General features: G+C 42.6%; 1 protein-coding gene across 3 annotated transcripts in view; it reads left to right on the plus strand.

The window, feature by feature from the left end:
• heca (hdc homolog, cell cycle regulator) overlaps positions 1-19,344 on the plus strand; it is a 245,039-nt gene that overhangs the window by 97,810 nt on the left and 127,885 nt on the right. For all 3 annotated transcript variants that reach the window (XR_011392278.1, XR_011392279.1, XM_053777182.2), the window contains exon 2: positions 12,597-12,693. Coding sequence is in view for 1 of the 3 variants with exons in the window: in XM_053777182.2 (XP_053633157.1) it covers positions 12,597-12,693 (97 nt within the window). In the remaining 2 variants the exon portion in view is untranslated. The remainder of the gene's footprint in view (positions 1-12,596; positions 12,694-19,344) is intronic.

A 19,344-nucleotide genomic window follows, 5' to 3' on the forward strand; every position in this document is an offset into this window, starting at 1 on the left:
CAAGCAAGAGACATTATGCTGATCACACCATGTACACTTGTGTGTTTTTAAGAGACACAAACGCATACGGGCCTATGAGCACTACATTGCCCACTTGAAATATATATATATATATATATATATATATATATATATATATATATATATATATATATATATATATATATATATATATATATATATATATATAATGTGTGTGTGTGTGTATGTATGTTCCTTTCTGACTACTACTAGTTCTATATTTCTCTTGCTTCAAAATAATTTGGCATATCCTTTTCTCTCTTTCTCTTCCCTATCATTATAATTACAGAAAATTAACCAAAATTTCGGAAGAAGGGGGAAAAGGGGTTGCATACATTACAAGAGAAATTGACCACGCGAAGATATTAGATATATGCAAGAATTAATAATTTTAAAACTGCAAAATACTGGAAAGGTGAATTTATTAATTACAGGTGGAAATACCGCAGAAAGGGGGTACATAGCTGAGCAGGCAAGGATGAAGAAGGGTGTTGAATTTTAGAGATTTTCATTCTTTTCTAATAAGAAACAGGTAGAGGGAATGGTGCTAGTTATCTTGATATGATGAGGGTGGTGAGGATTAAAAGGAAATGGGTAGCGATGAATGACCCATAAGTGTAGCTTTTTGTTTTTATTACAAAAGGGTTAGGGGAAAGTCTGTTGGTTCCAGCTCGGAATAATCTATGTGGGATTAGTGTTTTGGGAATGTAATGCAATTAAGGACCCAGGAAGAGGTGCCTTGATGCCGGTGAGGGGCTCTTGATTAAAGGAACTAGATTTATCCTCGAACCTGAATGTTTCCTATTCCCAGGCGCCCTATGGGTTTTAGCGCTTCATTTGAAATAACAGAATAATAAACAGAAATGAACTATGGGGGTTGCCTTGATGCTTGTGAAGGGCTCTTCATTCAAGGATAACTCCGAGTAGGTTTAGCGCTTACTTTTGATTATAATCCCTTAAGGAAGGTTCCTTGACGCTGGTGAGGGGCTCTTGAACTAGGGGATTGGATCTGTGCTCCAGTTCCCAGAATTAAGCCTGAATACCTCCACATCCCCCCCCCCCCACAGTCGCTGTATAATCCTATTGGTTTACCACTTCCCCCTTGATTATAATTTGATTATAATAATACATATAATAATAATCTTCATTCAAGGAATTGGAGCTACACCCCTTCGACGGGTCAAACTTGATGACTTAGTGGTTGATTCTCACTGTAAATATAGGATTTGAAGCCAAGTTATGATTATAATAATATATATGTAGGAATGTATACTGTTTGACTCCTTAAATGTTTATTGAACTTCTTGTTTTATAAATGAGTTTGCTACATTATTCAGGCCTCTAGCAGCAACAGCCTGGCCCAGGGCCGAGGCTAGGAGTAGAACTCTTTTATAAATGAGTTTGCTACATTATTCAGGCCTCTAGCAGCAACAGCCTGGCCCAGGGCCGAGGCTAGGAGTAGAACTCTAGAAGTTCAACAGAGGTAGGCATTGTGTTCGAAGTGAAAGTATTTTGGAGACGGTGTAGAATGTGATGTGTGTGAAGGCTGGCTCTCTATTTCTCTCTTCGGAACGAGATATATATGAGTGAGAGAGAATGTGTATGCATGTATGTTTGACTTGGCCTACGACTTAAAAAGAATTGCTCGTCGATGTGCCTTGATGTTGAAGAGCTCCTGCTTCAAGGCATTAGAGCTACCCTCCCCTTACCTAGGATCATACTTGATTGCTTCCCATTCTTTCGGATTTAATATTCCCTTTAAGTATTATGATAATTTTATGAAGTAACGATCGTTTTGCTAAGAACAGAGCGTAAAATAAGAAGTATTTTAGACTCCCCGGAAAACAAGCCTGAAATCGAGGAAACTAATGTATTTTGTTGCTAAATACTAATTCACTGAAATTGGGCAGATAAGATACGCAGTGTTGACTTAAATTATACTACGTTGATACTACCTAGGTTAGGTTAAGTTGGTATTAGATTTATTCCAAATTAAAATCTCTATAGCTCATTAATTCATAAAAACATATACCGGTGCAAAAATTTTTAGTCTATTTCCAGGGGCATTTTGGCTTGTTTGACAGTCCATAAAGCACGACATGCATGCATTTCTTTGCTGCTGCTCATCCTTTACATCTTGGCGATGGTCGTAACCGCTCCCCACGTAAATGTGTACTCATCCAACCCCCAGCAACGAGTTGGCCACCCGAGTTACAAAGGAGAGCTGCAGCAAGCCCACAGCTGTATATGACGGGGCTAAGAATAGCATCCAATATAGCTCCATGGCAACCGGGTGGGGGGTGAGGGATTGGAGTGTTGGAGAGGGGAGTTGAGTAGTTGAGTCCCATGAGGGGCGTCCCCCCATTCCCCTTCATCAGTGTGTGACGTCAGTGCCTCACCTAGTTGGCTAGGCTTTACCCCAAATTTTCTCTTGCCTTTGATCGTAGTTGTGCTCGCTCTTTTCTTTAATATTTTAAGACCTGAAACTGGTCGGTAAAGGTAGTTATTTATATTCCTGAGTCACTCCGAAGTCTACATAAATATTTCACTAATTTTAATTTTGTGTGTAGGGGAAATGACAACAAACCCCAAAACAAGGAAGTGTGATAATTCCAGCGACACTTGTGAATGGGAACTGACTGGCTAATCCATACTGCAGAGATGGGAAAGGGAATGCATTTGTGGCACGGAATTCAGGACACTAGCTTGCCAGGGTCAATGAACTCCTAAATTGAGGTCGTTTTAGAGGGTTTACATGATTGAAGGTGAGAGGTGGCTAGGGCGGGAGTCGGTAAGGTCCAGTTTACCACCCGCCGACACTGCGATATGGAACTTCGCCTCTCACATTTATCGCCTGGTCTTTTGTGCAAGCCGTAATCATGATAAATTGCTGAGTTGGGCAGTTTAGTTTGGGTAACTGAACTGCTGATTATGTTTGCAGTCTTTGTTTCGGATTTTTTTTTTTTTTAGGTAATGTGTGTGCACGGAAAGAAACGGATAATGTTGCATGACTAAAGACACTTTTCATGCATTTAGTTGCAAGTGCAGTCAGGAACTGGGGCAGGTAATTTAGCGTACCGATTCGCAACGCTGGGAGTTTGCAGTTTTAACAAATGACTAATGAACTTTCATATATTATCGAAATGTCTCTCGTTGTGTATTGCCTTCATGTGCATTTTAATGCTGTTGAAGAGCGCTTGATACAGTGAAGTCGGACAGTAATTAAGCTTGATCAGAGGAAGGGAAGTTTACCTGGAGTCGCTTCCGGAGGTCACCGTCCCCGCTGCCCGGTCCCAGACCAGGCCTGGTTATTGGTCTGATCGATCACTCTTAGGGCCCGCCTCCCACAGTCCAACAGATACATCACAACACAGTTGATCAGGTAGCCTCAGCGGTTACCTCAAAATCGACTCCAGGTAAACTCCCCTTCCTCTGATGAAGTCTAATTACTGCCCATTCCTCAGGAACTGTATGACCATACGGGTTTAGGCTTTCACAGTGAATTGAACACTGATCTTACCGAATAACTTGTGAATTTTCATAATACGAATTTAAATAATACGATGTAAGTAATTTACGAAGTATTTTCAGAATTTTAATTTAAGAGCTCATTTCCTCCCCTCAACCCCCCAAGGAAGGTTCCTTGATGCTGGTGAGGGGATATTGATGAGGGATTCTTGATGCTGGTGAGGGGCTCGATGCTGGTGAGGGGCTCTTGATGTAGGCCACTGGATCTGAATTAAGCCTGAATATCTTCCATCCCCCACAGGCGCTGTATAATCGTACAGGTTTAGCGCTTCCCTCTTGATTATTATAATCCTCCCCTCAAGAGGTGCTTTGATGCTACTGAGAAGCTCTTGATACAAGGAAGGTCCTTGATGCTGGTGAGGGGCTCTTGATTTAGGGAATTTGATCTGTGCTCCAGTTCCCCGAATTAAGCCTGAATGCCTTTCACATCCCCCCCAAGGCGCTGTATAATCCTCCGGGTTTAGCGCTTCCCCCTTGATCATAATAATGGAGCTCTCCCTCGGATCAAATCCAATTACCTCTTAATTTATAATTTCCTCTTGATTTAGCTGTATAGTCCTTGTGGCTTAGCGCTTCTTTTTGATTATAATAATAATCCTCTTGATTTATTGTTATACGTAGAAATGCTGTATAGCCCTTGTGGCTTAGCGCTTCTTTTTGATTATAATAATAATATACGTAGAAATTAGACCTGCCCTTCCCTTTCTTGCATCAAACCTGAATGTTGGCTCTAATCCATTTGGCTTAATCATCAATTGGTGTCAGCATCGTTCATACTTGTCTAACGACAAGCCGTGCGTTCGACATAGTAAAATGATATCCTAGACTCTTCTCACAAACCTATCTTTAATCTCTCCCATCTTCCTTTGGCTTAGCGCTTCTTTTTGATTATAATAATAATCCCATCTTCCTCGTTCGACCCCCAAAGGCTCTTCGGTACTTGCAGGTAAGCTAAAAACGATTTTATAATGTATATGTTTATATTACCCGGAGGTTATTCCGGGGATCAACGCCCCCGCGGCCCGGTCCACGACCAGGCCTCCCTGTGGATCAGGGCCCGATCAACCAGGCTGTTACTGCTGGCCGCATGTAGTCCAACGTACGAACCACAGCCCGGCTGATCCGGCACTGACTTTGAAGTATCTGTCCAGCTCCCTCTTGAAGGTAGCTAGGGGCCTATTGGTAATTCCCCTTATGCTTGGTGGGAGGCTGTTGAACAGTCTTGGGCCCCGGACACTTATGGTGTTTTCTCTAGTGTACCAATGGCGCCCCTATTTTTAATTGGGGGTGTTTTGCATCGTCTGCCCAGTCTTTTACTTTCGTCGGGAGTGATTTCTGTGTGCAGATTCTGGACCATTCCTTCTAGGATTTTCCAAGTGTAGATTATGATATCTCTCTCTCCTGCGTTCCAACGAGTGCAAGTCAAGTGCTTCCAAGCGTTCTCAGTAGTTAAGGTGATTGACAGAACTTATACGTGTAGTAAAGGTTCTCTGTACACTCTAGATCTGCAATTTCACCTGCTTTATAAAAGATCATCATTGGCTTGGCATCTCTCGTTTTGAACGTTCTCATTATCTATCCTATCATTTCCTTTGCACTTGTGATCGTGGCACTGTTGTGAACCTTGAAAGTGAGATCCTCAGATATTACTACTCCCAGGTCCCTTACATTATTTTTTCGCTCTATTGTATGGCCAGAGTCTGTAGTATACTCTGTTCTAGTTATTATCTCCTCCAGTTTTCCATAACAGAGTAGTTGGAATTTGTCCTCATTGAACATCATATTGTTTTCCGTTGCCCATTGGAAAACTTGGTTTATATCTTCTTGGAGGTTAACTGTGTCATCAGTAGATGACAGCCTCATGCAAATCCTAGTATCGTCTGCAAAGGATGATACGGTGCTGTGGATTACATCTGTCTGTCTGATATGAGGATGAGGAACAGGATGGGGGCGAGTATTGTGCCTTGTGGAACAGAGCTCTTCACTATGGCAGCCTCCGATTTAACTCTGTTGACCACTACTCTTTGTGTTCGATTGGTTAGGAAGTTGAATTTCCATCTCCCCACTTTGCCAATTATTCATTTAGCACGTATTTTGTGCGTTATTACGCCATGATCGCACTTGTCAAACGCTTTTGCAAGGTCTGTGTATATTATATCTGCATTCTGTTTTTCTTCCAGTGCATCCAAGGCCATACCATAGTGATCCAGTAGTTGTGAGAGGCAGGAGCGACCTGCCCTGAACCCATGTTGCCCTGGATTGTGCAGATTTTGGAAATCCAGGTGGCTTGCAATCATGCTTCTTAGCGCTCTTTCAAAGATTTTTATGATGTGGGACGTTATAGTTATTGGTCTATAGTTCTTAGCTAATGCTTTGCTGCCACCTTTATGGAGTGGGGCTATCCGTTGTTTTAAGTGACTGTGGAATTTCACCCATGTCTAAGCTCCTCCATAGTGTACTTAGGGCACGTGAGAGGGGTTTCTTGCAGTTCTTAACGAACACGGAGTTCCACGAGTCTGGGCCCGGGGCTGAGTGCATGGGCATGTTGTCAATGGCTTTTTCAAAGTCTATCGGAGTTAAGGTAATGTCGGAAATCTGGCATACATTGATGGAATTTTGAGGCTCTTTCATGAAATCATTTGGATTGTCGGTCCTCACATTGATTAGTGGCTCACTAAACAGAGTCGTACTGGGATTTCAGAAATTCACTCATTTCCTTGTTGTCATCTGTATAAATCCCATCCTGTCTGAGTAAGGGCCTGATACTAGATGTGGTATTTGCCTTATTTTTGGCATATGAAAAGAAATATTTCGAATTTCTTTTAATTTCACTAATAGCTTTAAGTTCCTCTTGTCTCTCCTGGTTCCTGTAAGAGTCCTTTAACTTAAGTTCGATAGTTTCCACTTCACTGGTCAGCACTTCCTTCCGTGTATCAGATATTCTAGCGTTCCAGAGGAGCTCGGTGATTCTTCGTCGTCTTCTGTCTGTCGTATTCAAGTGAGCTACGGCATATACACTAAAGGGTATCTTATGATTATATATACATTGCTTGCTTTAATCCCTAATTACTTCAGGCATTGGTGGACTAGTTAATCTCGTAAGTTTCTGGACAAAAGCTTTGTTAATCAATCTGACGTGAATGGGAGGTACCTATATAATATGGCGCCCAGCACTCGACCCCAGGAACTGACTGGACTTTTTTTTTTTTATTTTTTTTTTTTTTTGTAATTCGTATATGAGAGGTTAAGATATTCTCAAGTGCTTTGGTCTGGTTGAGTGCCATCGACTAGCTCCTTCGTTGTCATGGAAACCAGAAGACGCTCCTCCCTTGACCTATTCTTCCCCCTCCCTCTATCACTCACCCACACACATTTCACTTTTCGCCTCCCCACTCACTGACCTAATCACCAAGATGGCTGTTAGTGTGTTTAAACTTGGTTATTGAACGTAAATATAAAACAATTTTTTTTTTTTTTTTTTTTTTTTTTTATATTTTATTTAGAACAATACAATACAAGAGATAGATAAAGACAAAAACAGGTCTTACACAGATGAATCATAAACAACCACACAAACATGAACTTGAGATAACACAAATAACCCTCCTCACCCATACATGAAAACCCCTACACCTATGATAACCAATAAACGACTAATTCCAATTGCATTGGTATATGATTAACAAAACACACCATAATATGCATATATTGTCACTTTGTAAATTATAAAGTAGGACACCATATACGTTAAATACAATTAACGTAATGTATTGAGAATAAGGTAAAAACAATATGTTCATCAAACACAGAATATATTAATAAACAAGGATCCAACACACTGACACCTCTACAAGCATCTAACAACATGCATATGAGTAACATATATAGAACAATGTCCTACTGCAAAATCAAACACATATATTGAGTATACTCGTCACAGACCATGAATACACATCATACGCCCAAGTTCATACACATTCACCCGCTACATACCAGGAGGCGACCCCGTTTTCACCCCTGACAGCCCATCAACATAACACATTGTACCATCCCTACCCTGCCCCACCCACCTAATTTACAAATTTAATAAAATCTCTAATGTAAGGTCTCTATATCCCTCAGAGAAATCCCGCTCCCACCTCCTCCCATAAAGTTCTCTATTACGGCACAACGTTTTAGAAAACGTAACAGCCAATACCCTCCTCTTCACCTCACTTACCCCTTTCCCCCTCATTCCCCACATAATGTAGACATAATCTACCATAATGTACCCCACAGCCCTAATAATACTTTCATCCATACCCCCCACATCAAGACTCAATGCCCGCAGAACAGAGAAGTATTGACCACTTATCTTATGCAACACCCTGCTCAACCAACCCCTGACGCTCCCCAACCCCTCACAAAAATACACTACATGGAATGCAGAATCCTCCCCTCCACATATTCCACATACCCCCCCCCCCCCTCAACCACCCGTCTAGCTCGTAAGACCACTCCCGATGGTAAAATCCCATGCAAAAACCGATACATCACCTCACGTCCACGGGGTTGTAACCTTAACCTACCAAACCTTCTCCATATACATCCCCAGTCATACATGGGGAAAATCCCCTCCACCGGAGCCACAACCCTTTCCGCCGACATCCTACACAGCCTACTTATTTTTACCTTACCCAGATCCCTAACCATCACCACTGCCCTCAAAATAGTTTCACACTCCCTCAACTCCGTCCCAGAAAACATGCGTTTCAATTTATTGTGTACCTTAACCAACCCCCCCCCACTCACACCCTCCCTCATCACCTCCCTTTTAATAAAGATACATTTGACCCTCCTCTTTAAGTTCATTAAACCCAACCCCCCCTGACGCACAGGTAACATTACTACATCCCTTCTAAGCCAATCACAACCTGAACCCCACAAAAATTTAAAAACCCCTCTAAGTATAGTTGCAATTGCCGTCCCCGTTAAAGGGAACACGGCAGCCACATGCCAAACCTTGCTATACAATAAAACGTTAATTACAATGGCACGCTGCACAAGGGTCAAATGATAAGGCCGCAATGCTCCCAATCGACCCAGTATCCTTTCTACCAACCTGACCGAATTATTAACACGTGCAACCTCAAGATCATCTGCATAGATTAGACCACAAATTTTTAATGACATCACCCGCTTCTTTACGACTGCACTACCCCACTCGACCCGCTCCCCCCAAGTTCCTAACCCCATAACCATGGACTTCTCCGAATTTACCCTCATACCAGTTGCACATGCAAACGTGTCGACCACTCCATCTAAGGCGTTTATGGACATCCCCTCTCTAACCAATACAGTGGTATCATCTACATACCCTATGAGTACAGGCCAAACGCCCCCAGTACCCCCCAACCCCTTCACTAACGCCCATATGGCGCTCCACCATTCTATAAAAGGGGTCCTGTATGCATGCAAATAAAAGCTGTGACATAGGACACCCCTGTCTAAGACCTCTGCCCATTACAATCCTCCCCCCTAATCTTCCATTAATCTGTACTCTCACCATTGCCCCTCTATATAACGCCTCTACCCATCCTACTATTTCTTCCCCATAGCCCTGTTTCCTAAGGATAGCTCTCAACGCCTCTCGCTCCACCCTATCATAAGCTCCTTGCCAGTCTAGTGCAACCAAACCCCCCCTTCCCCCCCCCCCTTTTTCTTCCACGAAATCCCTTAAAAGACCATGTCCCACCCCCATAGACCTACCTGGCAACCCAAACTGGGTTTCCGATACAACCCTCCCTACAACACACTTGAGCCTATTTCCTAAAATTTTTGCAAATAACTTATAATCCGCGCATAACAACGATATTGTTCTATAGTCCCTGAGCGAACGCTGTTCCTTACCCTTCGGTACCAAAACTACTACAGCTGTTGCCTGTCTTTCACCCAACCTTCCCCTTACCTTCATCAAGTTCAGTAACCTCACCAAAAAACCTTTTATTAACTCCCAATGCTGTTGATAAAACTCCGCCGGCAGTCCATCGATTCCCGGTGCTTTGCCCTTTCGCATGGCACTCAAAGCTCTCCATATTTCCCCCTCAGTTATGTCCCCCCCCCAAAGCTTCCCTATCACTGTGTCCTAACCTACATGGCACACTTCCACACACCCTCTCTAAATCCCCTAATCCTACCCCTTCCTCCCGCCAATACTTTTCGTACCACGTATCCGCAAACAACCCCATCCCATCCGTAGTGTGGATAACCTGACCCGCCCTATACCCTCCCACCGACTCAAGAACCTCCAAACATGGAATAGCTGTTGCCTGCTGACGTTGTTTTTGTCTGCGCAACACACACGAAGACGGCCTATCTCCCCATAACACCTCCTCCACCCCCGCCATTACTCTCACCGCTTGGAACCGCTCGTCCTGAATTTCCCGCAACCGCTCTTTAAGTATCATAATGTCGTCCATCGGATAGACACCCTCTACTGTCCCTTTTTCATAACAACCCCGTAACCTGTCCTCCAAATAATTAATCAACCCAAATTTTAAAGAATTAATCCTTTTCCCCTCCCTCACATAATAATGCCGAATCCGGTCCTTAGCCACACCATCCCACCACGTCACCACGTCCTCCACACCTTGTACCTCCTCAGTTAATCTCCCCCACAGCTCCGTAAAACCCCCCAACCCCTCCTCATCTTCCAACAGACTCGTATTTAATTTCCAATATCCCCTAGAGATACAAGCTAGAGAATCCCACTCTACTTCTGCGACAACCGCCCTATGATCTGAAAAAGCTAGTTCAATAGTACGGACAGACGTTGACAATACCTTATGAGATATATACAACCTGTCCAACCTAGCTGCGTAACCTCGCCTCACGAAAGTATGCTCCACCTCCCACGCTCCCCCACCTACCACATCCCTCAACTGAACGTCCACCAAAAGATTGCGTAATGCTGTCAACATATGCCCCGCCCCTCGTGGTTCCACATCCGCTCTCCTGATCACACAATTCCAGTCCCCACCTACGATGGCCACTTCAGGTAAACCACGGAAAGCAAAAACTAGATCATCACACACAAAATCCCTCTTGACTTTCATATCATTTTCAGCTGGTGCATACACACTTACAAAGGTTACCCTCTGCCCCATCCACCACCCATCTACACGCAACACCCTCCCCCCCCCCACCCCCTTCACGTCTTTGCAACACAAACGGGCTCGCCTCCTTTATCAATAAACCCACACCACCTTTCAAACGTGCCGATGGCAGAGTCAACACCGTATACCCGTCCACCTCGAGCACTCTACCCTCCCTGAAATTATGCTCCTGTAGAAAGACTACGTCCACTCTGTATCGACGTAAGAGCATACGAAAGCATTCCCTCTTCACACCAGTACACAGTCCATTCACATTCACAGTCATGCACTTAAGGCCTTTCTAAAGCTTCCAACCCTTTCTCCTCTCACCCTTCCCAGGGCCTCTTGCCCCAGGGTCAACATGTGGTTTGTCACCATCCACCCCCCCCCTCTTCGATGCCTCTTATCCTGGCTGTCACGAGAATATACATCCTTCCTCCCAGACCTCTGCGCGGGCGTCAGGACATCATCTGAGTCTGACGCAGCCGCCCTCTTCCTCGTAACACTCTCTACCGCCATACTGTCTACCGAAGATTCCTCACAGTGAACATCAACCTCTACTGTGACCTGTCGCACAGAGCTTGGTGACTCCTCTCTGTGCCTGCAGTTGTCCTCCTTCCTTCCCGTGCCTGTCCCGCCACACTCTCCTGTCAACTCAGGCACCATTTCACGGACCAAGCCATTATCCTCGCCCGAAGAAGGTAAAGTTTTCAATACCTCATCGAGCTCCTCCTCCAGCTCTTGCACCTCCTGCTGAATGAGCACTTCCTCCCCCGTCACCGGCAAAGTGGCCATTTTTGGCTCCACACAACTCTTGCCCCGCTCAACATGCACCACAAGAGACTCTTCTACAATTTCACTCCACAGACGGCCATCTCCTCGGTTTCCTTTGGAATGCTCCTCTACGACATCCACACCTGTAACTGGTGCACCACCTGTTTGCGCCGGCGCCCTCCACTGCCTCCCACACGTCGCCGCCATATGGTCATACTCTCCACACAACCTGCATGTCCGTCGCTGCCCAGCATACGCCACTAGAATTTGGGTCCTAAACTCCGGCATCACGACATATGACGGGATCGGGTGCCTCAGTGTCATTTTGAGGGAGAATGTACCCTCCGGACGTCCCACGTACGCACCTGCCGCCCACTTGCCTTGGGTTGCCAGATGCACGGTACCATAAGCTGCAAACACCTTCCGTAAGTCCTCCTCGTCAGCCTCGAAGGGGACATTGCGCAACTTCACCCACGTATAGTGGCGAGAAACTTCTATGAGTCGCACTTTGACAGCTGGAGTTACATCAATACTCACATGCTCAAATTTCGTCACTAACGACTCGACTCGTACACAGCCGTCGAATTCAACTTGACGAATAGACGATAGGCCCCATTCAGGGCCACACCATAAACCTCATCATCCTGCACTCCGTACGTTTCCCTGATGATTGCCGGAAGTAACACCTGCGCCGTAGAGGGGGAAATCGCCCCACGAAACAGCTCCACGCCGACAGTGTTCACCCTACGTCGGATACTCAGCGCCATATTGTTGCTATGAGAGCTCTCCTGACAAAACAGCAGAGGGGTGCTATGCACAACCGCACTCCACCGCAGTCAGGCAGCTAATCGCTATAAAACAATTAATGGTTTGTCAGTGACAGTTGTGCCGCTGGTTTATTATTATTGAAGTGCTAAAATGATTCATTAAAATGCGATATCCTGTATACATAGTGTTGCAATGCGGGACTAGGTTATTTTCAGCCATATTTCCTGCTGATGTTTCTTTTTTCTTTTTTTTCATTCTAGTAATTCCAAAATTTCTCCTTGCATCTTTTCTAGATTTGACCTTCACCAGACAGTCAACATTTTTTTTTTCACGGTTGTGGCAGAAAGTTGATGTTTTTTTTTCTTGTGACAGACATGGCTCAGGAGGGAGCGGTATGTTCGCGCGAAGGCCCGACTTCAGCAGTTTCAACGCCTTACCACGCCACAAAATCAACTCCTACCACATCAAGGTAGGGGCAAACCTAGTCATCTTTAATTGTTGTTTTATTTTAACTCTTCCTAATAACTTTTCTCAATATGAGTCAGTCACTTTTAGTGCGGTACGTTATTCTATGGTATATACAGTATATGTTTGTATATCTGTATATACAATTATCGATATCTTATGGTATATATAAATATATATATCTTTAATTTTTAGTGTAAAAACATGTTTATATATTAATAGTATAATATTGCGTACTTTCGAAGAAGAATTTTTTAAATTGTACCGCTTTTTTCGTGAATTTTTCTCTGCCGACTCGAGGAAGAGCGAGTTAAAACTACTGTAGACGCTTCGTCCTAAGCAAGAAGATGAACAAGTTAACTCACTTTTGTTGTCAAGGCTTGGAAATGTTATCAATGATGAAGACCTGATTGTCCCAGTGAATTATACTATACTGCGAGTCCCCAGATAATTGATTCAAGAGCTTTAGAGCTTAGAGCTTTACAGTACAGTCTGAGTTTTTCCCACAGAACTTAAGAGCTTTACAGAGCTTTAGAAACTTCGTCAACTTAGCGTTAGGTGAAGGAACGTTAGTCAGGAGGAGAGGGGCTAGGCTTCACCCCGCTGACCCGGACTAAAGTGAGGCTTCGGATACCTCAAATGAGACTTCTAGAAAGTCCGACGAGATACCGAGAAAAGGTCGATCCGATTCACTCTTTTTTTAGATTACATGAAACCCGCCTCTTGTATCTTAGAGGGAAGTGACGACGTACAATAGACATTGGGAAATATTTTTGTCAGTGACAAATTATTTCAGGCATTTAAAGAATCTATAGATTACTTTTTCTATTTGAGACGTGAATCATTATTACATACATAAGTTAAAAGCACTAGAGTGAAATTATCAGTATTGGAGAAGTGATATGTAACATAACTAATAATACACGAAATGGAGTTCACAGAAGAGTCAAAGTATTCACATTTTGCAATGAGTGGATCACATTAATGCAAACCATTTAAAAACTAAAGAAATTCAAGACTTTATGGTTTTCTAAGTGCACAAAAATGCAGAACCAATACCAGTGACTTTCAAATAAAGTTTTTGATTGTTTTGCCATTTAGGAAAAAGTAGTAACTGACTGGTACTTTGATATTTTGACTAAGATGTACCCAGAGCTAATCCACTAGAGACGGCCTGCATAGCTAATGTCGAGACTAAATGTCATATTGCTCCATGAAACTTGCCATATAAGAAGTTTTGAAGCACTGATTTGCACATGAATTGAGAGGGAAGTTCCAACTTTGTTGTGTAGATAACTTACCTGCTTTTGGTATATTTAAATAAGCACATACCCCCTTTGGTGTGACATTTAAACTGGTATAACTGAAGTGTTAAGCAATGCATGATTACTTCTGCTAGGTAAATTGTACATGAAAATTAAACATTTTAATGTGAGGTAATTATTGTCACTAGTAGTATATGGTAAGCTTTGTTTTGTAGTTTATTCATATGCAATGAATGAACTGTGAATAATTTTGTATATCATGTTTAGTGGCCTTTATGTAAGGTAGAAGATTTATATATAAAAGAATATTATTGTGAATTAAATAAAACTGTCCTTCACTGTATATTATTAAATCTTTGAATGTTTTGGATCTATTCATCAAGCTTCACCTCATTTTTCACCAGTATTTCATAATAAAAATAAGTCAAATAAAACTCACATTTTTATTTTATTTTAAAGAGGGAGGTATTACGTGTTGCATTGGGATTTTATTTCTGGTAAACAAATGGCCCCCAACGGCGTTGTGTAGCATAGGTATATGATGTCTTTCCCCCAGGCTGGGCTCCGGGAGTAGGTAAATTCGAAACTCAGCAAGGGTAGAAAGGTATGCCATGGCTTATAAACCTTGGTAGTAGAGAGAGGAGAGAGAAAACGGGAGATGTTGCATCCACCTTTCAGCGGGGTAACGTGTGTAAATATTTGAAGCGCCAAAAAAAACGCTGTTTCAAGTGATATTATTGAATCGTGCACTGTTGAAAATTGAGGTAAACTATTACTCATCCATCTCCCTTTTGCCACCTGATGCCCTCGCTTCCTTCCTGCCCTGCAGCGCTGTATAGTCCTTGTGTCTTAGCGCTTCTTTTTGATTATAATAATAATTAAGAGTAAGAGATGGTGGGGAAGAACTGGTCACTAAATTCCCTTTAGTGCAAAAATTGCCATTGTAGAAAGTTTTTGGGTTAGTGATTCCGGGAGAACGATACTGGCGACCATATCCTTAAATTGAATTGAAATGTAAATCAGCGCTTGAGCAAGAGGGGGATGCTCCATGTAAGTCAAGCATTCAACTTCAGAGAGCTTTCTTACAGTGTATTAGGCACAGGAAAAGAACATGTTTATCGTTGTCAGGATATTAAAACTTTTAAAAGAAGCTGTATCGCTCATTGAAAATATTATAGTAATGCCCACCTCTGACATCCTCGGCAGATTTCTCATGCCAGATTAACTCCCTTTAAACTTCACTTAAAACAAAGAGTTGTGAAGCAAACTATCATCTAACCCGTGAGCCACATCCTAAACAAATTACAAATATACGTGTAAGTTTCTAGCAGTAGTTATAATTACAAAAAAAAGTTAGCTGAATTTTGACCAGAATAACTATTTTTACATTAACAGTCAAACAATTTATTAATGTAATTTTAGCTTTCTCCCATATTTGTCTTTTTTTTTTTTTATCGTTGTATGTGCACCCAACTAGTTAATTGGCTGACTACTGCTAATTATTGGCTTGTGTAATAACTGTGCATTAGCTTGGGGAGACGAGGAGACTTGGTTAAGAGGGGAGTGGGGGTGTCTCGGGAGATAGCGATATGGCGGCGAAGTAGGAAATGAAGGGTTTGAGTAGGTCAAGTTATGCCGCGTCCGGTAGGTAACTTTGACTAAACGTGAGTGAGGAGGGCGAGAGTTTGCTAAGCATCAGCAGCAGTTTAAATATAAACACATTAGACTCGTTTATATAGTTACTCGTATAAATGTTAATAAACAAAATATAGATCAGATGGAATGTTACTAAATTACATCGTTTTTGAAGTAGATGAGTGCAGTTTGATGATTCTTAGTTAATGTAGTAGTGTAAGGGAGTGGCATTCATGATGAGTCTCGGTAGGGAAGCAGGATGATAATCTGCGGTAAATGGCATTGATATCAAGCCAGATTCTTTCAAAAGTATTAATATGCAAACGAAGATGCAAAAATTATGGAAGGCGACGCATACGATTTAAGAAGGTCACTTCAGATGGGAAGGGGGATAGTGAGGATGGGAAGGGAGGGATAGTGATCCTGGTCAGGTGATAAAACGACTCCTTACTTATACCCAGCGATTTTTTTTTTTTTTTACACTTCGAAAACTTAATAAAGAAAAGTGAATTAGATGATTTTGTGAGAGTTTAGAGGACCAATTCATTCATTTCACCGACTGAAGTTTAGCTTATTTCACCTAGTATGCTCTTTTACTTGCATTAGTCTTAAGAAACACTTGTCATAGGAAACAATCCCCTTTTATCCAGCAGCAAAACGAAATGTGTGGCATGAGTCGTTTCTGCTGACATGCTTCAAAACGCGTTTTTTCCTCTTAGCACGCCCTGTTTTCTTGGGAATTTCATATTGTTGGATGGTTACTGTATGTTATTAGTGCAGCCATAAACGCCATGTTCATTTACTCTGGTGTGTTTATATACGGCGGTGTGTGAGGAACATTCATATTCCTGAAGATAGGCAGGCGGCCCTATTGCTAATGTATTTTTTTTAGTTAACATTAGCGTGTGGCGGGGGAGGGGGGGGGCGGTAAAGACAAAAGGTTCATAATGGAAGTGTTCTAATAGATGGTCGTAATATGACCATTTTCAGTGGCGGAGAGCAAGAGGGAGCCGCCGTAATTTCTGCGCACATAAACAGGCAAATGATGATCAGATGTCTCCATAGACATAATTTATTTGACATTGATGGACTAACGTCTGAGAGTAGGACTATGACCTCCTCACCACAAAGGCAAGACGCCTCCATACGAATTGTCTAATTGGACTGTAGCCAACCTCGGACTATATATTAAAGGATATGAAGCAAGTCTGTTGCCTTCCTCCTATAGGTTCATATTGTCTCCAGTTCACATAATTGGGCTATTTTGTAGCATAGGAGATCGTCAGGCTTTGTGGAATTGAGAGCTAAAAATAATAGTTTCTATAATAAAAAAGGCGAAGTATCACTTTGAAGGTTAGGAGTTACTTGGTGTGCATATTTTCATATTTTTATTGGAATTACGAAAATTTATTTAATGTCTTTTTATTGCTTAGAATTAAATGAAATTATAGGTCTTAAAGTGACAAAGTAAAAATAGTAAAGATAAAGATGTCGGAATATTTAAAACTGCGAAATTATGAGTGAGTATTGCCACATGCGGAGTTAGTTATCGGTTTTCTTTCCACGGTTCCAAGAATTTCCACTTGGTAAAATAGCAGACGTAGTCTTCAGGCCTCGTCGGAGGGGCAGTTTTGAAAGCCCCGCGCCTGTCTTCCCACGGGAAATCTTTCAAAGGAAAAACAAATTACAGAGGAATAGTAGTGATTTGTTTATTTTGAAATTTTAAGTTGATGTTTCTTAAATGCTGTGACTAGGATGTAGACTTTTACTTGCTGCTCATGGGGCACAAACTCAAATATAATTCTAAATGCAACCCGGGTGTTGATTAATTATTATTTTTTGTAGAGAATTAATAACTAAGATTTTTTACTACCGTAACAAAGCGCATGCTAAACAACTTAAGACTAGCAGTAGTTTTCAGAGTTGGCGCTATTTGGGATAGTCTAAGGGGGGCAAAGGAGAGAGAGGGAGATCGGTAGTAGCTCAAGGAGGCAGTAAGTTTTGTAGGGGTAATGGGGGGGGGTCAGCGTTAACTACGAGGTCTAGCAGTTTCGCTAACGGTAATATCTCGTTAATACGTTCATCTACCGCCGTAGAGGGTCATTCCTCCTTTCAGTGTTTGCAAATGGTATGTATGTGTATGCATATTCAAGGTACGATAATAATAACCCTTCTTAGTGTATGACGTAATCAGTGTTATTACTGTTCATTACAGTGGATCAGTCTTACCTTAGGGTTCACTCACTTCAAAGAAAATGCCAGTAATAGCCCGGAAATATACATGTATGAGTAATGTATAATCGTAATTAAGGGAAAGATTGCCAGAATCCCCTAATCTTCCTTTCTTTCCACCTTCCGTCTCGTCATCATCACCCACCCCTACACTCATATTCTACCCTTTCTTCCGTACCTTTCACCCTTCCTATTTACACGTTCCACTCTCGTCCTCACCTTTCATCCTCCCTACCCTCTTTTTTCACCCTCCTTACTTTCACCATCCACCCACCTTACTCTCCTACCTTCCACACTCCTATCCTCGCTACACTCACCTTCCACCCTTTTCCCTCACCATCCACCCTCTCTAGTCTCTACCTTCACCCTCCACTGTCCTTACCCTTCCACTCCAGAACTCCCTCTCATTTACATCCTGAACTCTTACCCCTCCCCATCCTAACCTAAAGAGCTCCCCTCCTGCTTCCCTTCCTCACTCCCTCCCACTCAATGCCACCAGCATCTCCCCTCGCCTCAGCCTCTCCTCATTCCTTCTTTTTCATCACCCCTCCCTCGTCCCCTAACCGCCACCAGCCCCACTCCTCCCTTTATATCCCCAAGCCCTCACACCACAAGCAGCCTCTCTCCCCTCCTTCCCCCTCCTCATATCTTTTCCTCCTCTATTGCAAGTTGCGCCATTAATTAAGAATGTGTGAAGAGTGCTGGGGCTGACAGACGCGGCCACGTCATCATTACTGTCATCGTTAAAGCTACGATGAGATCAGAAAGCCTTTATGAGCAGCAGCAGAAGGCGGTGTGACGAAATTCGCGAATGCGTGTTGCAGTGGGTAGGCCTGATTTCGTACGCGTGGAGGGGTTATAATGCATATAGTGTGTATAATGTGGGTGAGGGGAAAGAAATAGAAATCTTCGAGAGAATTGATCGAAGGTAGCTTTATGAATATTAGTCCTCTTCCAGCTCTTTTCATACGTCTCTTATCCTTTCTTTTCCTTTTTATTTCTCATTTCCCCCGTCTCATAATACCTCACTTCTCCCCACTCCCTCACTCCTTCCACTCCCTTATATTCCCTGTCTCAACACGCACATTTCCCTCGTGATCTCTCATACTCCCTTACTCTTCCTCTTTTCGTGAAAGGCCAACATCATCACAAAATTTTATTGCGCAAATGTTTTGACTTAAAAATTCGATTAGCTATACAAATAATAGTTCGTTAAAGGTTCGGAGATAAATTTGGAGAAGCGGTCATCTTCCACCTATTGGGTGAATTTTGAATTGCAAATTTGTTTCATTAATGCATTTGTAGCGGGATTTAGGAGGGGTTGTGATGGTGTGGGTTTTATGTTGTGGGGAGGAAAGTAGAGTGGTGTGGTGTTGGGAAGAAGGTAGAGACTAGTTAAAAAAACAAAGAGTAGGATGAGGAATGCCTGAGTCTTTAGGAAGAGTTGGTCAGGACTAGACACTCGTCAAAAATTCTCATTTTATTTCTTTTCATCTCGTTTTGATATATTTTTAGCCCTGGGT

This window comes from Cherax quadricarinatus, chromosome 21 (genome assembly GCF_038502225.1).
Source record: "Cherax quadricarinatus isolate ZL_2023a chromosome 21, ASM3850222v1, whole genome shotgun sequence".
In the NCBI taxonomy this organism is placed as follows: domain Eukaryota; kingdom Metazoa; phylum Arthropoda; class Malacostraca; order Decapoda; family Parastacidae; genus Cherax; species Cherax quadricarinatus.